Raw genomic sequence first — 23,675 nt, 5'->3', positions numbered from 1 at the left:
CCATTTACTATTTACTATTTGCAATAAGTGAGATTAACACATACACACAATCACACAAACCCAAACACACAGAGGAGAAGCTGTTGCAGCAGCAGGAAGTCTTTTATTGTACTGTTACACACGATGGAGGTGATTGTGTTGTTCACCAACTCTCTGATAAGATGTTGTTGTTCCATCTTGTTGCTCTTTTCTTTTCTTTCCAGTGTCTACCTACCCAAGCCGTTAAAGGCAGAAGACCGCCCTCCCTGAGCCTGGATTTGCTGGAGGTTTTTTCTGTTAAAGGTAGATTTTCCTCTTCCCCGTCTTAGTGCTGCTCAGGAAGGATGTGTTGACTTTCTCTGGAATTCGATGTAAAGTACCTTCTGATGACTCTGTTGTGATTGGGTGCTACTTAAATGAACTGAATTGAAAAAAATATGTCACACATTGACAAAACACAAATCTTCTACCTTAGTAAAATTCTCCAAAAATGCAAAGTTTCCCAAAGCACACAGTCCAGAGCAGCGGGGGAAAAGTGATGATGACATAGTGACACTACAACAAAGAATAGTTAAAGACAGGAAACTTAAATAGAACTCAGGTAAAAGCTTAGTGAACAAACAGATGTATGCATGTGTGGGGGCTTGTGGGTAGCAATGAAGGTGCAGGGCTGAAATCTGTGTGGTTCAGAGACTGACCGAACACCCTGTAGATCTGTGTCCGACCTGCACGTAGCACCTAGAGTAGAATCTTCACCTTTCTTACAAATTAGAACCTGGAAAAGTAGAATTCATGACAGAACATTAAACTGTACAGGTATACCTAATGAAATGGCCAGTGAGTGTAACTGCAGACCTTTTGTTATTTAGTCTGTGGTTGAGGATGTGCAGATTAAGATTTCTGTGTATGAGTTTCCCCCCAGTCCAAAAACCTGAAGCTATACTGGTCTCTGCAAAATGCCCATAGGTGTAAATGTGAATGGTGAACTCTTCAATTATTTATTATATAAAAACATACGCTAAAAAGTTAAGATACAATTATAAACATAGTTCTGCTTTTTTCTTCGTTCACAATCTGAACATGTTGTTTATGCAGTGAAGCACGTTTCACTGTGATGCTGCTTTGTTTACTTACAGTAAAAGATTAATGACAGGCTGTGTTTCCAACAAAGCTGTAAACAATTTTATTATTGTGACATCAGAGCAGCAGAACAAATACAGCAAGTGATACATTCGTCCGAAAAACAGGAAGGACTCTCTAATAAGGCCCCAGTTCTTAAGGTTCATATACTGAAATTATAGATCAGTTACAAGTGATTATTATTATTATTATTATTATTATTATTATTGTTGTTATTATTATTATTATTATTATTATTATTATTATTATTATTATTATTATTATTATTATTATTAAAAAAGATCCTGGATTCTGGACAAGTAACAGAAATTTGGTCAGATATTCTCCAGCCCTTGTCTAGAAGAGAAGTGGTCAAACTTCACAAAGGTTTTAAGGTTTTAGTAAATGATTTATTGACTGTTAATTTCAGCTTATAACCTTTAATAGTAGGACTTTATACTGAAACAGTATAAAGTCCACCTGCTGAATAAACACCTGTCTGCAAATCACTTGGTATGTTCAGGTTTTGTGCCACGACTTAGTGCCAGTCTGTGTACAGGTGCTACGTCAAATCATGCAGAGGATGTGACTGATCAGGTGATCCGATGACCGAGAAGTGCAGTGTGGAGAAACAACAACATTCAAAACCAAAACCAAAAAGTGAAAAAAGTTCACCAGGAAGCTGAGGCGTGTTTCTGGAATGGGTCACATCTCAGTCTCAGCCAATAAGCTCTCACCTAGACCTGATGTCAGCAAGATCATCTGGGGGCTGGGGTCTGTAGGGTTAAAGAATAACAGATTTAGATATTTATTCTAGATTTCAAAGACCAAACCACCATGACAACATGTTAAGACCAGGATGCTATAAAAATGTTGAACTGATTTCAATCTGTGACACAGAAATTGGTTTGACCTCATTTCTGTACACATCGAACAGATAACCCAACAACCAATTTTTAACAGATAACCCAACAACCAATTTTTACCGGATTTTAAACATCACCACTCCTTTTCATGAAATAGTCCAACACACAGCTCCCAGAGTCAATTTTATGCAGTAGGACCATGATCACATTGTAAAAATGTATGTAGATTCGTTTATCATCAGCATACAGGGAGTGTGATATTGTATGCAGATGCCACTAATACGCCACTAATTATTTCAAAATCATCATGTAGGTTACGCCGGAACTAGTTTAGAACAGAGTATGGAGGCTGTGCTACAACTTTCATGCCTGTAAAGTAAATAAAGAAGCCAGGAAGCTTAGCATGACATAATGACAGCTAGTCAGCTCTTTCTAAAGTGGTGTTTCTCAGTCCTGGTCTTCATGGACCCCTGCTCTTCTTGTTTTCTAATTTTCCCTATCTTACCAACTGCTGATTACCTGCATCTAAAGGTCCTGAAATCTCCACTGGTTCCTGAAAATAAATCTACCAGCAGACAACATGAATTGATTCTTTTAAGAATTCTGTGCAGCTTGTTACCTCTGTGAAGGGCCTGGCTAGCTGTTAGCCTTAAGGCTAGATTAACCCCACTCTTAGCTGCACATTCATATTACTCATATTTACTGCAGAGACATGAGACATGAGTGTTACACAATTCAAAGTAAATAAATATAAAAAATATTTGATAACATGTTTAAATATAATAATAAACCAGATGTTTCAGTGTTTTCAGTGGGGGTTTTTTTCAATAAAGTAAAGTCTTCTCTTAAATAAACCCATAATAAAAGCCAATCAAATTTGGTGAAGTCAGTCCACATCGTTAATGTGGTACTTCAGCTTCTCCATTTTTTTTGTCATGGACTTCATTATGTAACAAAATGGAAGAACGCCATTGTGAAGGTTTATTTTATTCCAATGAGTGAATCCATTAAAAAGATTTCACTGCACATTTTTCCATTTTAAATGCACTGTCTTTAATATATTCAGCTCTGTAAACGGCACTGAATTCAGAACCCTGATAACATTAGAACTTCAGACCACATAGCCAAGTGGAAAAACCACAGAAGATCAGATTTCTGAGTGTTACTAAACATTCTTTTAAATCTTTGCCATAAGACACAGGAATATGTATTAATTGGGATTAAACAAAAACCAGTTAAACCAGATTTACACATGTAGAGCTCGATTACACAGAACACAATGCTCCTACACCTAATACTAATGGACAGGCTATTACTTGAGGAATCAGGTGTGACAGAACCAGAGCTAGATTGGACCCAACTGGAACAGATTCAGTCATTTGACAAGTTTAAGTTGGGACAGATCCTGAAAACACTGAGTGGAACAGAACCAATCTACTATCAAGATCCCATGGTGATTAACCAGCCCAATACTGGGTGAGCTGGGACAGAACCAGGCATTCACTGGGTCTGAGGTATAACTAGGTGAGAACTGACTGGATCAGTATACAAAATGTGAAGGTACTTAGTGTTAACTGTTGGTAAATGAAAGTTGGGGTCACCATCTTGTGAGGTATGCTCCCAGCCTGCCACAGTGCTCCAAATGGTTTACCTGCATACCTTTTGTTATGTTTGGTAAATGGTAAATGGCCACTTATGTAGAGCTTTTATCCAAAGCGCTTTACAAGTTGCTTCTCATTCACACACCCTCACACACCGATGGATGTGACTGCCATGCAAGGTCATCACCTGACCCACCGGGAGCAACTTGGGGTTTAGTGTCTTGACCAAGGACACTTCGACAGGTAGCTGGGACTGTGGATCGAACCACTGACCCTGTCGTCTGTTTGGCTGAAACATAGTTTAAATTGCCGACATGACGGTGTGACATCGATTTCACACTGTCTACTGGGTCAAATGAGACAAAACCAGAATAATTCTGGTGCTAAATAAGGTATGAAACAGAAACTGTATAAGCACATCTAGTATAAGCACAAGTACAATACCCTGAACCAGTAAAACCTTTGTGATAAATGGCACCTGTGGAACCATTACAATTGTCTAAACCAAGAGAACTAAAATGGTTATTGGAAGTAGTACCAGTAGAACCAGTATCCAGAACTACATGCACATAGGCATTATGGAAGTCAAACAAACAAAACCATTATTACAAACTGCACCAGGGGGGAAATCTGGAAATTGTATGGTAAACTAAAGGGTATAGTAAACTGGTACCAGGAAATCTAGTATGGTAAACAATACCAGTAGAACATTCAATGCTACACAGGTAGCAACACAGGTAGAACCAGTATGGGATCCTGTACCAAGACAACCAGATACAAGAAAGTGGTGGTGAGGTAAGGACAGTCTGCACAGAGTACAGTCTGGAAGAGAACAGTTTTGATGGGAAACATTTTGTAGTGGGAGGAAGGAGTGTCTAGGGGAACAGTTACGTGGCGGATCAGTCCAGAGGTGAGGACAGTCAGTTGGTGGTGGTCTGGAAGGGTGCAGTTTTAATGTTGGATGGTCTCTAGGGAAAAAAAGAGAAAAGGTGAGGACATGGGGGAGTGTTCAGCCCTTACTACTATGGGGGAGCCAGGCAGGAGGCTGGTACTTGTCTCTGACAGGCTGGTCTTTGTCTCTGATGGGGTGGTACTTGTCTCTGATGGGCTGGTACTTGTCTCTGATGGGCAAAAGAGCACTGCTGGAAGCGGGGCCTGGTTGGAGGGGTGGGACATCTCTCTCGTCGTCGTCCTCTCCTTCAGACAGCAGGTCACAGATCTGCTGCTGCAGCTCAGGGTTAATGTCATTCTCTGCCAGAACCAAAACTCGCAGACTGGTCGGATAGTTCTCCACCATGTCCAAGAACACCTAGACACAGAAATCTGATTAATGCAAGACACTGTAAAAAACTTTATTATTAATACAAATCAGCAAACAATAAGTGAATGGTCCTGTTACAAGTCCTACTTTTGTAATCAAAAAACCTTTGAAGCTAGTAGTTTTAAATAATGACCTTAAGAACATTTTTAATTCAAGCTTTAATAATACCATCATCTTCTTCTTTTTCTTTCAGCTGTTCCCTTTCAGGAGTCGCCACAGCGAATCATGTGCCTCCATCTAACCCTGTCCACTGCATCCTCTTCACTCACACCAACTAACTTCATGTCCTCTCTCACTACATCCATAAATCTCCTCTTTGGTCTTCCTCTAGACCTCCTGCAGGGCAGCTCCAACCTCAGCATCCTTCTACCGATATATTCACAATGTCTTCTCTGAACATGTCCAAACCACCTCAATCTGGCCTCTCTGACTTTATCTCCAACACATCTAACATGAGCTGTCCCTCTGATATCCTCATTCCTGAACCTGTCCATCCTCATCACTCCCAAAGAGAACCTCAACATCTTAAGCTCTGCTACCTCCAGCTCTGCCTCCTGTCTTTTCTTCAGTGCTACTGTCTCTAAGCCGAACAACATTGCTGGTCTCACCACCGTCTTGAACACCTTTCCTTTCATTCTTGCTGATACTCTTTTGTCACACAACACACCTGACACTTTTCTCCACCTGTTCCAACCTGTTTGTACTTGCCTCTTCACCTCTTTTCCACACTCTCCGTTGCTCTGAACCGTTGACCCCAAGTACTTGAAGTTCTGCACCTTCTTCACCTCTGCTCCCTGTAACCTCACCGTTCCACCTGGGTCCCTCTCACTGACACACATGTATTCTGTCTAAGCTTCATTCCTCATTCTCATTCATTCTTTTCCAGAGCAGACCTCCACCTCTCTAGATTTTCCTCCACCTGCTCACTGCTCTTACTACAAATCACAGTCATCAGCAAACATCATAGTCCATGGAGATTCCTTTCTAAGCTTATCTGTCAGCCTGTCCATCACCAGAGCAAACAAGAAGGGGCTCAGAGCCGATCCTTGATGCAGACCCACCTTCACCTTGAACTCCTCTGTCACACCTACAGCCCACCTCACCACGGTCTTACAGCTCTCATACATGTCCTGCACCACTCTAACATACTTCTCTGCCACTCCAGACTTCCTCATACAATACCACAGCTCCTCTCTCAGCATCCTGTCATACGCTTTCTCTAAATCTATGAAGACACAATGCAACTCCCCATAACCCTCTCTGTACTTCTCCATCAGCATCCTCAAAGCAAATACTGCATCTGTACTCTTTCTAGGCATGAAACCATATTGCTGCTCACCTCTGCCCTCCGCTTAGCTTCCACTACTCTTTCCCACAACTTCATTGTTTGGCTCATCAGCTTTATTCCTCTGTAGTTGCCACAGCTCTGCACATCTCCCTTGTTCTTAAAAATGGGCACCAGTACACTTCTCCTCCAGTCCTCGGGCATCCTCTCACTCTCCAAGATCTTGTTAAACAAACTAGTCAGAAACTCTACTGCCACCTCTCCTAGACACTTCCATACCTCCACAGGTATGTCATCAGGACCAACTGCATTTCCAATCTTCATCCTCTTCAATGTCCTCCTCACTTCACTCTTACTAATCTTTGCTACTTCCTGCTCCACACCAGTCTTCTCTTCTACTCTTTGTTCCCTTTCATTTTGCTCGTTCATTACCTGTTCAACTCCTTCCATCTTCCCATCACACTCCTGGCACCTGTCCATATCCATCCTTATCTTTAATCACCCTAACCTGCTGCACATCATTCCCATCTCTAGCTCTTTGCCTGGCCAACCTGTACAAAGTCCTCATATGCTCTTTGTTTGGCCTTTGCCCCCTCTACCTTCACCTTACGCTGCATCTCCGTGTACTCCTGTCTGCTCTCTTTAGTTCTCTCAGTGTCCCAATTCTTCCTAGCTAACCTCTTCTCTGTATACACTCCTGAACTTCCTCGTTCCACCACCAAGTCTCCTTATCCACTTCCTCTTTTCAGATGACACCCCGAGTACCCTCCTACCTGTCCCCCTGATCACATTATCTGTAATGGTCCAGTCATCTGGAAGCAACTCCTGACCACCCAGAGCCTCTCTCAGCTCGTCCCTGAAAACATTCATCCTTTTTCAACTTCCACCACTTTGTCCTCTGCTCAGCTTTGTCTTCTTTATCTTCCTCACCACCGGTCATTTTACACACCACCATCCTGTGCTGTCTGGCTACACTTTCCCCTACCAATACTTTGCAGTCACTAATCTCTTTCAGATTATAACCTGATCATAAAATGTAGTCCATCTGAGTACTTCTACCTCCGCTCTTATACGTCACCCTTCCTGCCTGTTCTGAATTTTCATCACATTTGCAAAGTCTACCACCATCTCCCCGTCTGCATTCCTGTCCTGAAGACCAAATCTGCCCATCACATTCTCATCACCTCTGTTCCCTTCACCTACATGTCCATTGAAATCTGCACCAATCACCACTCTCTCACCTCTGGGGATGCTCTGAATCACTTCATCTAACTCACTCCAGAATTTCTCCTTCTCTTTTAACTCACATCCTACCTGTGGGGCATAACCACTCATAACATTGAACATCACGCCTTCAATTTCCAGCTTCAGACTCATCACCCTACCTAATACTCTTTTCACCTCTAGAACGTTCCTCACAAACCCCTCTTTCAGGAAAACTCCTACTCCATTTCTTTTCCTTTCTGACCCATGGTAAAACAACTTGAACCTTGCTTCTAAGCTTTTAGCCTTGCTACCTTTTCACCTGTCTCCTGGACACACAATATATCCACCTTCCTTCTCTGCATCATGTCAACCAACTCTTTAGCCTTCAACATTCAGAGTCCCTACTGTCAGTCCTACATTCTAAGCTTTCCTCCTCTCTCTCTGCGTACGAATACGCCCTCCTCCTCTCCTTCTTTGACCAACAGTAGTCCAATTTCCACCGGTACCCTGTAGGTCAACAGCACCAGAGCCGGTCGTTGGGTCCAGACTGATCCGGTAAGGGATCATCATTTTCGGTGTGAAAGTCATGATTCACATATTTAATTTGGCATATGTTTTACGTTGGATGCCCTTCCTAACACAACCCTCTGTATTTATACAGACTTGGGACTGGCAAAAGAAGACACTGGCTTGTACCCCCTTGTGGTTGCATTAAGCTTTACTTTTAGATTTGGGGTTTTAAGCTGATATGGTAAGCTTTACTTTTACCATGTCAGCTTAAAACCCAAAATCCATTTATTGAAAAATGGAGACAAAGGCTACAACTCAGAGTCAGATATGACAGGGATGTGGTTTAACATTTCAGACTAGAATCAGGACAAGTCTGTAGGTTTTGTGGAACAGGATCCTGTAGTAAAAACAAAAGCATGTAAATTCTGTTCTGTTCTGTCTCCATCTGCTGGACAAACACAGGACCTGCTGACAGACTGATGGTGCATTGCTGTCGTGTTCGAAATCAGAGTTTCCAGTCAAAAAATTTAACTGGAATGTCCCCTGAAGTCGGATCTTTGACTTGGAAAGTAAAATTAATCTAATCAGCCTCCGACCTCCAAATCAAATTTTGCATCTCCATTCAACAGCAGAGTGAAAGCTGTTTCATTCAAACAGTCCTACACACAGTTCTATCCAACTTTTATCTTTGGATGTGACACTTCAGTGTGTATATTACCCAAATACAGCCTAGTGTGTTGCTGCAAACTGGTGCTGCTAACCTGGCTAGAACTGGTTATGTCACAGTAAACTATCTGGTTAACTGGAAGGTGGTCAGCTCAGGTGTGATGTCAAACCGACCTCCCATTTCCAACTTCACAGATAAACAGAAGGCACCATGAGACGTGATGATGATGATAAGGAATGATCATGAATTGGATTGACCTGTGCTGATTGGTTTGTCAGTCCAGTTCCCTCCAGATCCAGTACTTCTAGGGTCCTGCTGGATGCCACAGCAACTGCCAACATCCCTGCAATTGGGTCACCTGGAGACAGAATCTGAACATTAAACCAGAACCATCTGAACCAGAGCATCAACAGAACCAGACCCTTCTGGAACATGAACTAGAATACCCATAACAATACCAGAACTAGAACCATCAGATTCAGAACATTAACAGTACTTGTCACTTTTTACATTATTTGACTCACAAACATGTTGGTCTTACTGTAGTTTTGAGGACATTTAATGACTTAATGTAGTCTGCCTGAAGTTATCCATAAAACTAAAGGTCTGCTACCCCGACCCTAACCTGAACCCTGAAATTAAGTTTCAACCGGCAAAAAACCCTCTGAAGGACTTAATAGCGGTTCTCACAACAGTGTCCACACAACCAAGACATGCAAAAACACACACATGGTCGAGTACTGTTATTACCCAGTGGGTTGTAGTCCAGGTTGAGAACTCGTAGCTGGGAGCTGTGAGCCACAGCAATGGAGAGTTGAGCCCAGCCTTTAGAGCTGATTCGTGGGTTTGCACTCAGGGTCAGTTCCCTCAGACCTGATACAACCAAACACAACACACCAGTCTGTGAAAACACATACATAAAAACCTGCAGAGGCTGCTGCCATTAGATCATGTTACAACCTGAGACGTATTGTGTTTCAAGTTAAAGTAAAACTGCCTCTTTTCTAGGTGTCTCAATTGTATTTGTGTTTTCTGTCCCTTGGGGTGATGCTGGCAGGATGCTCTGTCCTTGTTGTGCTGATGAAGATTTAAATCCTCAGATCCTTTAGCTGCTGGTGACAATAGCACGTGGACATCTAAACTGAATTCAGGTTATTTGATCCTAAAATAATGTCAGTCCTTGGAGACAAAATGTCCTCTGAGATTTATGAAAGAACTTCCTACATTCTGCAAACTGCTGACTTTCATCAGACCTGCAGCCTGATGTAGAAGTACGGTGGAAGCATGACTTCAACTTTAATATTACTACCCATTTCTTTAAATTTGACTTTTTAACTGATTTAATAAATGTTCTTCTTCTTTAGGTGGCTTTTCTAGTTTTAGATTTTGACTGTGAAGATTTTCAGTCATCCAGGTCATGGTGCTCAGAGGCAACTTTACAAAGACTACATGCAACCCGGTTCTGACTCATCTCTCTAGTTTTAACCAAAAACTAGTTCCAGGGAGTTTTTAAGGTTATGCTAGGTTGCTGAGTGTTTGAGGTGGTTGCTACACTGCTGCTAGACTGGTTGTTGGGTCTTTCAGGCAAATACAGGACTACATGGAACCAGGTTGTTTTGTTCTCGACGGTTTTTAGGATATTTTTGGTTATTGATGAATGTTTATAGTTTTGGATTCTATACTGTTACAGGAAGTAATCACAATGCTAATAATTGCTTTCCATGTTTTACCAACACTTGTAGATTTTCACCTGACAACAGAGACCAAGCTGATGTGTATTTGGAAGTCTAATCTAGACCAGTTGTTGTCTGGGAGTTTTGTTACCTGACTTTGCTCCATCTGGTGGCAGCATCCCACAGATCAAGCCCAATGCCTCGTCTCCAAGCATGCAGTCCCCCAGATCCAGACAGACCAGTGCTGGATGAGTCGACAAGGCCGAGTTCAGCGTCACCAAGCCGGCATCCAACAGAGGGCTGCCATGAAGACTGCAAGAGGCAAGAACAGTCTTACCAACCAATCACATATTGTCTTTGCATGTTCTCTAGAAGATGAATACTGCTGGTTCAGGCTACCTCCCTGATTCGCTCTGGAGCACAGAGAGGCCACCTGAACCATCAGGTATAATCAGTTGATTATTTGGTTAGTCAGTCAGAACTTTTATAAAGAGTCAGAGAGTTCCAGGTCATCTCACAGGATTAAAACTTGCTGTTTGCTGGTCTACTCACAACAATGTCTGCAAAGATCGGTTTGTCTTCAAAGCGTCGGCCAGGTGTCGTGTCCGGCTGATGCTGGAGACGACACCCAAGTTGAGGTTGAGCTGAGCGAGCGAGTGCGACTCGGCAACACTACGGCAGATGCGTCCAAAGTCACGGTCGGAGAGCTGGCAGCCACGGACGGACAGCAGCCGGACGCTGTCTTCCTTCAGACTCTCACAGATGTCCTGAACCTCAGCTGCAGACAACAGCTCCCCCGTGATCTGGATGGAGGCTGGCAGCATCCTAGACACAACTGGAAGCACTGGGAGGCCTGAAAGACAGAGGGGAAAAAAAATCAGTCACTGGTCTATAAAACAGTTTTATGTTCAAAGACAAACAAAAGAGTTTGATGTTTACTAGTGAAAAATATACACTGAACTAATTATTTCCTCCTGGCGGGTTTTTGATATCTAGATGCAGTTTTCTGACTTATGTAGGTCATGTCAACCTTTCACTAACAGGTGCTTAGAAATTTCAATGTCGAAAACATAGAAGTTTTACATCTTTCATGGTCATTTCTTGTCATTGGGGTTGTTTTGGGTTACATCCTTTGTGTGGCATTTTCTGTTTGGACAGTTTGCAGTTAATTTTAGTCTTTTTGGTCATTTGGTGTCATTCATGGCTGAACCGTTGAGATTCCCATGTTCTGCATTGTTTCGCAGATACATGTAATAAAAGCACCTTAAAACAACTGCACTTTGGTGCTTCAAAGACATTGTAGGACACCAGGACAATTGACTGCATTTAATGATATTATCATCTTCGTTGTTTTATGGGTGGAGTAAATGATCTATTCCTCACTACAAAATCTTTTCTGAACCCAGTGGTTCTAGTAGGTTGAGCCCAGAGGTTTAGTAGGTGTGCTCCATTTGGTGTCAGTGAGCCACTTGTTTTGTAGCATCTTAAACTGAATGGGAGGGTTGGAGTAAATCTAGAGTCAACAAACCAGACAGAGCAAAATTCACTGGAGCTGATCCAGGTCACCACAGCGTTTTACTGACTGACTGCACGTAGTTCAGGTCCATCCGTACCCATAGAGGATTGATCTCCATCCTCAGCTTCTGTGAGGTTATGATTAGTTAAAGAATGACTTTTCATTGTGAGGACTTTGTCACAGACCAACTTTCTCTTGAGCCAGTTAACTAGTTAATGTCCCATTCATCCAAATTCAGACTTTTATAGGGTTCAAATGCATGTTGAACTAAGGTTTCTCCTCTTTTAAACTGATTGTAATATTCTCCTGGTGGACACTGGTGGACACCTTTTTATTACCTGTCCCTGAGTTCAGGGAGCCGACAGGTAAAATTTAAAAGGCTTCATCATTGAAGCCGAGCTTTGGGTCCAGATGAAGAGACTAAGAGTCTAAGAGACAGAGGGAAGCTGTGTGTATACTAGGTGGAATTACCACAGAGACACAGTGCTTACAGTTTAACAACACAAAGCATCATCACACTGTCAACGCCTCTGGTATAAACAGATGATTGTAATAAACACGTTCTAACCCACTAATTGATAATTAAGCCGGAAGATCAGGGGCTGATCAGTTATTGAGATCAGGTATCAAATATTGAGATATGCTGATCAATGTTTGTTGAGGTTTAAGTGTGAAACACAGCAGAGCTGATCAATAATTAATTGATAATAGTATTGATGAACGGGAGCGGGTCTGCGCAGCCATTAGCCGATAAAATGATCAATAATGAACTCAATGTTGCAATGAAAAAATCAATTAACCTGATAGATGATCGATCAACTCAAGCGGGGAGGATCCGGACTATCACGCGCTGATGTCATCATTAGCTGATCTGGTTCCTCTGATCCCGCCGCAGGCCACGCACGGGTTCTGATGCATGGCGGGGGACATCAGAGGCGATCGATCCAAGATTGTGTATGATTGATCGGTTTTGATCAGCCGCAGGGAGCAGAGGGGGGTCGCTGTGCTGTAGGTCGGGCTGGGGGTATGTGCCTCGGTCGGTGAGAGCTCGGTGAGTCCCGGTGTTTCTGTAGGTGTCCGTTACTATGAGACACAGAGAGGGGAGACAGTGTAGAGAGGGCTCACTTTGAGCGGTTTACCGGAACAAAACTCAGGACATGTCAGAATTAACCGGTAATTAACACATAAATACTTTTTAATAATGCACAATGATGTTCAATTATTATATTTTTCAATGTATTACATCTCTGGGAACACATAGGACCTACTTTTGTACTATTAGCATTTACCTTTTAATATCTTTTTTTTTTTTTTTTATCGGAGCTTTGTTAGTATAATAGGGACGTGGTATAGCATTGGGTTGGGAAACAGAATGCCGCAAACACAGAAGATACAAATCTCCCAGAACCACATTATTTAGATGATATTTTATTACTTTATTCTGATGTGAAATTTAACATAGCTTAGAACCAAGTTATAAAGTCAGCTATTTTTTTACTGTAAAATGTATTCAACAAAATAGTGATTTTATTATTATTACTATAATAATTAACAAAGAAAACAATAAAGAAGTTAATATAATAATTAATATAATATATACACATATACTGGTCTGGACTGGTTAATGCAGCAATATGAAGGTGGTACACAGTAAAAGACTGGATAAACTACTAAGGAGGGAGGGTTCTGTTCTGGGGGAGGAGCTGGACCCTCTGCATTTTGTGGCTGAGAGGAGAATGTTGTCCAAACTCCTCTCAATCCTGGACAATCCCTCCCACCCACTCCACTGTGTGCTGGCTCCACAGTGGAGAATTTTCAGCCAGAGACTGACCACAGTCAAGAGCTCCACAGAACAACAGAGGAGATCTATTCTCCTAGTGGCCATCAAACTGTTAAACTCACCCCCCTTCTGTAAAAAGGAGGGGGACTAAATGGTCAAAATGGACAAATAGGTGATTTCATTTCATTTATTTATTTATCATTAAAATTCATTTATGTTTACTCCTCTAGCTGGGTTATTTCTTACTTGTTGATCAGTAGTTTGTACTGGTACTTGTTTATTGACTTTCTTTTCTACTTTTCATGAGGAGAGCAGCTGTAACAAGACAACATAATTTCCCCATGGAATCAATAAAGTTGTTTGAATCTTGAACCTTAAAACATACTGTTTAAAATAAATATCAGATAGGAGCAAAACCTCTGCTACAATAGACGGTCTTTACAGTTATTACGTCACCGAGCCTCATTTTAATCCTCCGCGATCTGTAATGTAACGAATGTAGAGACAATATTAAAACAAATGTTTTATTTGAATTGAGAGCCTATTAATATAATAGTGATTGATTATATATTATTAGTTAGAAGCTGCTAATGAGCGATCAACCGTGAAAAAACAAAAAAAAAAAACGATAAAACTTTTTTCATTGTTACATGTGCTACCTTTAGACATTAAATTTTAACAATATAATCCTCTGCATATCTTTTTATATGCTGGTGAAAGTAAAGCTGATTTTAAGAACCGAAGTCAGGAGTAATACTCCTGAGTATTATTTATCCCTAATTTCCTTTACTTTAAAAAAAAAAAAAAGATTATTTTGCGTCTGACGTTATTTCGGCGTCGTGACGTCTGATCAGCTGCAGTAGCGGCTAAGGGCTAACAGCTAACACTTGAACCTCCGTGCACACAGACAGACAGACAGGTAAGACGCTAGTCGCTAGACTCTAGACTCTTTACATCGGAGTTGTGTGTGAATCTGTTTTAAATGGCAAAAGGAAAAAGTTTAAAAACCGGAGAACCAGCTTGTTACATAAATAGGCAGCAGCAGTTAGCATCGTTAGCATTTGGCAGCTGCAGGTGTTTTCTGTCATCTTCGTTTACCTGTTCCACTGTCCGGCACCTGTTTGTCACTCAGGAAGCAGAGCACGAGCAGAACCGATAACTATCGCTTCCGGTTCGTTTTAAACAGTCATATATAAAAGTACCTAAAGGTAGCTGTTAGCTGTTAGCATCTGATTCCCATTCAGGGCAAGGACGAGTTCCTTCTCGTTTTACTTTGCATTTGAAGTCAAACTGGTTTTACTGGGAATATCCAGAGACTCTCTTAATGTTCAGATAAAAAACTTATACATGTAGCGTATGGGAAGCAGTTAAACCAATTATCTCTGAACTTATTTGCTGTTTATGACCAGAAATTAGTCTTTTTAATGTAGAGGACTGAACAAAAACTACTGAGACTTGAGAGTGTAGTGAATGTAATGAGACTAGTGTTTGCTGTGACCACAGAGACAGTTCTTAGGTGCAACAGTTGTTCTCTGGGTTCAATCTGAGCGAACTACGTCTCTTTATGTGCTCTCAGACTGACTGTGATGCTGATATCGGGGCTCTGTGCTTTTGTCTGAATTAGTTCTGTAATGAGTCTGGATAGAGATTTGGGCTCAGATCTGTGCTGCAGAATGAACCTGGGACCAATCTGAGGTTCTCTGATGAAGTCTCCTGATGAGCAAGTTGTAACCAGTCACTGCAGCTTTAAGGAAAATTTGTCTCTTTCAATTTTCAACAGGATTACTTTTGCACAAGTCAGTGAGCTGGTGTGGAAGATGAAAGGGCCTAGCGGAAATACTTCCATTACTTTGAATTTGTCGGACAAAATGTGATAAGAACATTATTGCAATGTATAAATTGTTTGCAGGGAAGATTCTTTACCTCAGACTTTTTAAAGGACTTTAAACAACAGGACAATGTGAAACTTGTGAAGACACACCTCAACAAAGACGACTCTCCTTCAGACACAGGATGTCTGTAGCCCTTTAATGGCTAAAACAACCAAAGATTTAATGACCAACAGCTGCTACATAAGCAACAAAGAATTAATGAAGCTTGTGGCTGCTGTTGACCATTTCCACTGTTGACTCTCTATCCATTTTTAGACCATACACTTTCAGAAAAGTAATATAACATGTAATGAGTTACTTTTGATGGGTACTAATAGGTAAAAGCAACAATAATTATTCATAACAAAGTAATAATTAATGTATGAAATTTATAAGTAACAAACCCAGCACTGTTTATACTTGCCTGTCCTGCCTAACATCCTCTTCCTCACATCGATGCAGTGTGAGAGTAAAGTCTGAGTATATGTGACTTACTCCCCCTCCCTCCCAGAGCTGCTGTGTGTCTGTGGATGGAAGTGTGCAGCTCTGTGATGGGCCCAGAAAGAGTCTTACCAAGCTCTGAGGACGAGCTGGGAGAGAACGAGCGTCCAGCTGATGGAGCGCCGCTGCCAATAGGGGCAGTGTGGAGTGGGGTGGAGGCCGGAGCTGAGGAGGAGGAGGAGGGAGGGGGTGAGATGGAGCTGGATGGAGAGGAAGAAGAGGAGGGAGATAATAGTGGAGGATATTATTACCAACCTCTGAACCAGGACCCAGACGGTGTGAATAGCGGAGAGCAGGTGGAGGACGAGGACGAGGACAGGGGGGAGGGAGCCTCACACACTGAACAGCTGCAGCAGGTGCAGCAGAGGATAGAGGTTAGTCCTGCTCAGTGAATCAGTGTTAATACAGTGAGCCAATGTGAAGCAGTGTTCAGTTTTTTAAATTTTTTAGTGTTTCTTGTTTTAAATATATAAATATCAATAAAATATATAAATATTTTATTGATTTAATATGAATTATTGATTAATTGAAAAAAATCCTGTTGTTACCAATTACTTAAAATTCAGTCTGCAGGTGATGGCAAAAAAACAAAGCTTTTCCTCTATCACTGCTCTGTCAGTGGGGGCAGAGAGCTGCTAATCTTTCATACTGTAGAATCACTGATTAGCTACTGAGTCCTAAGTATTTTAAAACAAGCTTACGATTAAGTTTGAAAAGTTGATGGAGTCGGGGGCAACTTGTTTCCTTCTCTTTATTGTTGTAATACAATAGAATTGGTCTAAACAGATGATTCAGAATTCATCTGTTGCTGAGACTTTATTGCCCACCTTGAGGATTTTACTGAGTCCCTCTCCACAGGTGATGGGTCTCCACCTTCCTGAAGCACCCCCTCCTGACAGTGATGAGGAGGAGGATCCAGAGCGGGCATCGGCCCTCAGGAGCCGAGCCTCTATCCCCATGGATGCAGGTCAGACAGACACACACACAGTATAAGCTGTTGCAGCAGCAACTCTTTTACTGTATTGTTCATGTTTTAACCATATGGAATTTGTCTCTAATTATTATGAACATGCTCAAATAATTTGTAGCTTATGCTAACCATTGACACTGATTTGTCAAATTAATTACTGATTAATTACTAAGTTAGAGTGGAGTCTGTCAGCAGCCTCCACAATGAACCTGCCATCCCTCCCTCTAACAGCTAAACCAGTAAACCACATCAGAGGAAGAAAAAAGGATCAGTGAGTGATAGTGACTGATTTCTATAATCATTTCAAACCTCGCCCCTGGGTTAATATTAGGACTATTTTTTTAAATTTTATGTAGATAACGAGACATTACAGCATGTGTAACTTTGCTGTTGTAGAAATAATAAATCTTCACTCAGTTCATAGTTTCACCAAGTCAGGTAGAAAAGTGCTATATATGTGCAGACCATTACCCATTCACTTCAGTACCATGTGTCCACTACTATATTATTAAAATATATAGTTTAATATAATGATATAATTTATAATACATTAAAATAACAGTAAATTCAGAGTAGATAAAACGTGTGATTCATTTGCGTTATTTGGTATTAACTAGATTATTTAGGATCAAAGTTTTTAATTGAAAAACCATTAAAACATACAAAAAAAAAAATAGTAAAAAGACACAGTCCGTATTTAAAGGCAGGTGTGTCTTGAGCGGTTTTTTGAAAATGTCCTTTAGCAGCAGCAGCTTTCTGGACAGCTCGTATTTGATCCAGAGGTTTTCCTGGAACAGCAAAGAAGAGTGAGGATAATCTACATGGGATGAAAGAGTTGTCTTCAGGTCTGAGTTTGTCAGTGAAAAAAAAAACCAATACAGGAATGAGTGCTGGTCCAGACTCAGTGCTTCTGACTGAGGAAAGAACTTGCATTTTTCCTCAGAGACCTCAGTTCTACCATTTTTAAGGTGTAGATAAGGAGCATTAGTACTATCATACTACTTAGCTACTCTGTACCTGTGTCCCTTCCAGACCACGTGGAGCTGGTTAAGAGGACGATGGCGGCTGTGGCATTGCCGTCTTTTGGTGTGCCGGCATGGGCTCGAGAGATTTCTGATGACCAGTGGAAGGACATGGTCCAACACACACTGCAGAGCCGGCAGAGTGCCGGAGCCCTACATCTCGGCCGCAGAAGCACTGTCAATGGACCCTAAATACACCGTGGCCACTTCAGGGATAGTGACACAGGGTCAGAAAATAGCAGCACGAAGGAGGTGACTTCTTAAACAACAGAGTTTAATTACAGCAAATGTTGATCTTTGCAGGAAGCTGCTTCAAACTGAAAGTTTGATTTCTCACATTCAACTGTTAAATCCCACAGTTTAATCTGATGTTTTCATTTTCACCATTCAACGTAAAAAATAAAATAAAATAATTAATTAGTCTGAGTTCAGCGTTAATCAGCAGCTGTTTTCACAGGGAGACGTCACTGGAAATAATCAGTAAATAATTATCAGATTAACACTAATGAGTTTCCTGTTGAGTGTGTTGATCATTGTTCTGCCTCAGTCTTGAGATGAAGAAATAGTTTTTGTGTGAAAACTGAAACTTAATTAGAACATTATAGTTTGAAGCTGTGATATTCATACATCTTATGAGTGAAGTTCTGTTCTCAAAGTTCTGTTATCTTGAGATGATCAGTTAAAGCTTTTGCCTCTCAAGTGTGGTGCAGTTCACATCCGGCTAATTTCACGTATGACCTGTTGCATGATGAGCAAGTTTTTTTTATTTTATTTTTTTTCTCTCAAGCAACCATGTGGACACTTGAGTTCTTCTAAATGTTCATGCTGAGCTTAAAAGGTTGCGTTTAGCGAAAGTCCACAGTGCCTGTTTGTACTGAAAGGTTTTCCAAGGGAAGTCAGATGTTAGTATTTGTGTGGGAATTTGGTCCAGAAAAGATGAAACTATTCAAGAACTTGGTTTAATTAACTTGTCTGTTGAAGCTTCTTAAGTTCAAATCGGGTTTGGTAAGAGTTTGCTCTAAAGGGGTTAATCTGAGGGTCATGAACAGGAAGAAAAATTATATTTCAGTGTTTTTATGACCACCTGACAGTTCCTTAGTTCTTTTGTTCAAAAATGATTCTGTTCTCAGGAGAATGTAACTGAATTAACTCTTGATCTCGAGGTAACAGTATAAACTTACCTGTAATTGCAGATTTTACTAATAGTCCATTAATAAATCTAACAGATTTTTCAAACCACTCATAGTTGATGGTAGTTTTCAAATGTGAGCTGTTTTTACCCCTCTGAGAGTAAACTGGGTGTTATAGGAAGTGGTGTCTGTGCTCACGTTATTTTTCACCATTTTCAAACATTTATCATTTGAAAAAAAGTTAAAAGGATTTCAGTATAAATGTTAATTAAACAAAGTCACATTCCACCTGAAAGCCTTTTACTGAAGTGTGTGTGTTTGTTTAAAAAAAGTCACATTTCCATTTTAATTTTTTATTTGGTTTTGTATATACATGAACATCTGTACAAAATCAGACTTTCATACTATGTAATGCTCTACCTAATTAAACATATGTACAAGATGACAGAAAGCAGCGTTCACATCATTGTAGTGTCAGGGCTCAAGTGGAGACGTGGACATGTGTTTTTTTTTTTATTTTTTTTTATCTGTTTAAAAACAAAACAAAAAAACCCCTTCTATTCCTCTTTGACTCAGCTCTTTCCAAACCCAAAGTGTAACCGTACGTCTTCAGGATATTCTCACTATAATCTAACATTTGTTAACACTTCAACCTGTGGCCTTTAGGAGGAGTTACTGAAGCCTAAAACAAATCACAAACTAAGAATTTCTCATTTGGTTCTATTTAGCAGCCGATCTGTTTTCAGGTTTCAATGTGGGTAGTTTCTAGAAAAGGTGCAAGAGCCCAGATTCTCCAGTCTCTGTCACCATAAAGCACCTAAAGGGAAGTCTATTTGTAAAAACAGAACTCTGATCAGTAAGCAGCAGACAAACTTTCAGGACATTTAACATCGTGCACAGTGAGACACAGAAATCAGGGTTCGTCCAGCAAAGTTAAAATGGGCTGAACAACTCAGCTCAAGGGCACCATGGGAACATCTCCCTTCATCAGGCTAATTTCTTAAGGTTGCTTCCATTGTCCTTACAAACAGTGGATTATCATGGTGCATTCATGATTCTACACAGACAAACGAATGGACACCACCTGAAATTTGGAGAATAAAGGATGATTAACACTTCTGGCTTCGGACGCCCACACTCTTCTTCGTGCTACAGCTCCTGTGTTTGAACATCATAAAAACACAGGGCAGTGTTTGGAGCTGCTTCACATGAGTAAATCAGAGACTACAGATAGATCTCTGTACAGGAATTACAGACATGTAAAGTTTGAGTTGGCCTTATAACGTGGAGCAGTGGAGAAGAGGTTTCCCCAACAGGTTTCCACAGAAAAACAGCTGTTACATGAGCAGAACTGATTACATGTTTTCTCTTAGGATTAAAGGTTTTCTCACTAAGGGCAGATCGGGGCCGCATGTTTTAATGCAGCCTTGATCTGCCTGATCTTTTCTGAGAACATGCAATTCAGTGAATGTGACTGTATTTATTAACCTCCCAGAGTAGTGACAACTGGGCTTTTACAATAAAAATGTTGAAACAAGCCTGAAATAACAGACTGCAGTGAGGCTCAAAACATTATTCACACAAGTTGACAGATGCAAACATCTGGCCAGGATGGCAAAAACACTCCCTGACTCAGTTCTCTATGCACTGCTGCAGGAGACCAGTTCTCAAGGAGCAGAACCAGACTGGTTAAAGCTCACAGTACCACAAAGAAAACAATCTGTCTGTCCTGCACTGTCACAACAGAAGTACCTGAGAAAGTGATTCAAAACATAAAAGTTGTTTAACAAACCACTCAGTTACAATGTAGAAAATGATTTAACTACTGTGACCTGGATGTACAGGTGGTAGAGGCTGTGGAAACAATTTGTGATGAAACATCACAGCTGCTTCTCTACGTACAAAAAGCAGAAGCCTTGTTAAACACAGCCCTCAGATTTAAGATCGGACTCAGTCTGATGACACAATGAGCCTCTTTGTGTTTAGTCAGTGAAACATTGATAAAGTTTTTACATTCCCGCCAAACACTTTGATTTTGACCGTTAGCATTTCTCTGAAGCACGTGGACAGACGACAAGAAGGGATGCAACAACAACAAAACAAAATCCCTGCTAAGAAGGACATGAAAACACAAACTAAAACAACAATGGGGGCATAGCCTGAGGGTGGGGCATAGTTACCAGTCAAACTACACTACAACAGGAAGAGCAGGTAGAACTGTTTACCTACAAACATGTCTAACAAATTAACCATTTTCTGTAAATGTTCCTGTGACAATTGTTTTTACACACGTCACGGGGGAGCTGTTCATTTGTATATTACAGAAATGTAACTACAGTGAAAGTTAGAGACTGTTAATAAAAAGCTTTGTAATTTACGACGACCGAGATTAACCAAGATAAAATTTGAGGCTCTTGATTTGAATTTGGAAATGTGTTTTACAATGAGTTGATTACAATGAGTCTTACAGGTCATTAAACTCAATTTCATGATATCAAATTTGAAAAATAACTTCTGTTCTAATCAGTTTAATTCTTTGTGGTATAACTTTACACAATTTGATCAAAGATAATGTGAAATTATACATTTTGAAAGTAAATTTGTAAATGTTAAACAGTTAAGATGAGGTTATTGTGAGCCTCAACACAATATAAGGATTTATGTGAAGAAAAATTAGAATTGACAATCATGCATTTTCCGTCAGTAATATGCACTAATATTTATCACAATATTTTGTCAGGAAAATATTAAGTGTTTTTTCTTAGCAAACAATTATGGAGTTTTTGTCTATGGATAATTTAACAAAAATGTGGAACTGCATTTGTTAAAAGAACTGATCACAAAAGTTCATTTAAAAAACATTTTTTAAAATTATGCACTAGTCACCAAACTTCACAAAATGTACTTTGATGGAAATGCAACTGCTAAATTTAAGTTTGTAACAGTGACATGACATCCTGAAATAGTCACAATGCATCTGATTAATTCAGTTTTAATTAATTATAACTTTGTCATGGCACAAAATGCAATACAACACAAAACACCAGTAAGAAAGATACCAGTTACTTTGTAAACAGGACTGATTCAGCAGAGGACCATGGGTCCACGCAGTTGAGATCAGAGATGATTTGCAGGTCAAAACTTTCGGGTACATTAACAGGACTTTAACGTTACTTAACTGAAATGCATTTCTAAATAAAAAATGTAAAAAAAAAATCAATTTGTTGATTTTAATAAAAAAAAAAATTCCCCTAATGTTAAATTGATACATTTTAGGCCATTTCCCTTTATATTTAAAAAGGTATTTCAATCTTGACTGACCTTTTGCTTCTTTTGGTTGTGACAGTAACTTTTAATACATACAAATTACGTGACTAACACACTGGTGGTTTTTGTCCGGTGAACGAGCACTAAAGAAAATAATTTTTGTCCACTATGAACGAGGGCTGTCCGATTTCCCAGAAATCAAGAAACGTGTAATCATGAGGATTTTTAGGTCAAATAAAGAGCAACTGTCTTTTTTGCTAACGATTTCTGCAGTGTTTGCCAAATTCAACACCTTTAAGACCTATATAAGACCTAATTTAATCACTTTTGTCTCTCATATCAGAAAAACGACGCAAGGGAATGTGAAACCTAAAATCTAAGATCACACCTTAAAAGACTGACATATAGGACTTTTGAAAGCCTTTTCTTGAAACCTATGGACAGACAAGTGAGCCTGCATTTTGTGTATTTTTTAATATAGTTTTTTTTGGGAATTTTGGCCTCTGACTCTCTGGGGGAGAGCTGGACAAAAAACATGGGGAGGAAACAGGTGTAACATGCAGCAAAGGCTGGCCTTGAACCTATGAAACTATCGGCTCTCTGAGCTCATTTACTCCATCTGTTTCCTGTTTACTTTTATTTGTTTGGATTTTTAATCTGGTTCAAAGACCAAAAACGGGGAACGAAGGCGGACAGGTATCTTTTGCTACACATGTACACTACACTGAATGCGCACATATTGTCTCAAACAAACTGAATAAAATCTGACTGGACATAGGAGATTGTAGCTGGAACTGGAGACTCCATTTTCTTTTGCCAAAATGGTTGCAAGTAAGTTTCAGCTCTGTATTTCCTCACGCTGGGTTCTTTTGGTCAGTGAGTGAATCAAGTACAATCAAGTGTTCACAACAAACTTCTGCAGTAACTGATCGCTGTGATAAAAAAAAAAAAAAAAAAAAAAAAGGACTCAGGACGTGGAAAACAAACAAATGCTAAGGAGTTGAATCAGATCAGCTGAATATTTTACATTTTCATAATTCCTGCGGCTCCTGAACATCTCTCAGAGCAGCAGTTTGGCCATTGACTTGATGAGTGATGGCTATCTTTTTAAAAGTTTGGTCATTCAGTTAGAAATGGAGAACATTCAAGTCAAGTTTTTCAAGTGGACGAAGAACAAAACAAAACACTGAACTGGTTCTGACAGGAAACGTTTCCTCATGCAAACAGCATCATGGTGATAAAAAAACTAAAATAAAAAGAAAATGCAAATGTTGCAACTTGTTTGCAAGATTTACTGGATACTGATTGGACGTCTACATTCACTGTGTCTCCTCCTCCTCCTCCTCATCTTCATGAGTCTGTCTAAAGCTGCTTCAGTCTGCTGCAGATCC

General features: G+C 40.2%; 2 protein-coding genes across 3 annotated transcripts; one reads left to right on the top strand and one right to left on the bottom strand.

Annotated features, from left to right (window-relative positions):
- Window positions 1-122: 122 nt before the first annotated feature.
- Window positions 123-14,762, bottom strand: lrrc73 (leucine rich repeat containing 73). Its single transcript, XM_067511235.1, has 8 exons — window positions 14,622-14,762; window positions 12,544-12,826; window positions 10,780-11,080; window positions 10,379-10,539; window positions 9,305-9,427; window positions 8,812-8,912; window positions 4,586-4,874; window positions 123-1,874 (listed from the first exon to the last, which is right to left on the bottom strand). The coding sequence occupies exons 3-8, from the start codon at window positions 11,049-11,051 to the stop codon at window positions 1,804-1,806; spliced, it is 1,017 nt and encodes a 338-aa protein (XP_067367336.1). The 5' UTR covers window positions 11,052-11,080; window positions 12,544-12,826; window positions 14,622-14,762; the 3' UTR covers window positions 123-1,803.
- Window positions 14,346-19,411, top strand: mea1 (male-enhanced antigen 1). Of its 2 annotated transcripts, none has more exons than XM_067511247.1 (4): window positions 14,346-14,442; window positions 15,906-16,269; window positions 16,754-16,862; window positions 17,898-19,411. In XM_067511247.1, the coding sequence occupies exons 2-4, from the start codon at window positions 15,925-15,927 to the stop codon at window positions 18,077-18,079; spliced, it is 636 nt and encodes a 211-aa protein (XP_067367348.1). In that variant the 5' UTR covers window positions 14,346-14,442; window positions 15,906-15,924; the 3' UTR covers window positions 18,080-19,411. The 2 variants fall into 2 exon arrangements, with proteins under 2 accessions (XP_067367348.1, XP_067367357.1); XM_067511256.1 differs by having other exon boundaries at window positions 14,369-14,442; window positions 15,857-16,269.
- The last annotated feature ends 4,264 nt before the right edge of the window (window positions 19,412-23,675 follow it).

This window comes from Channa argus, chromosome 1 (assembly GCF_033026475.1).
Source record: "Channa argus isolate prfri chromosome 1, Channa argus male v1.0, whole genome shotgun sequence".
NCBI lineage: Eukaryota > Metazoa > Chordata > Actinopteri > Anabantiformes > Channidae > Channa > Channa argus.
This window is presented reverse-complemented; position numbering and strand designations above follow the sequence as displayed.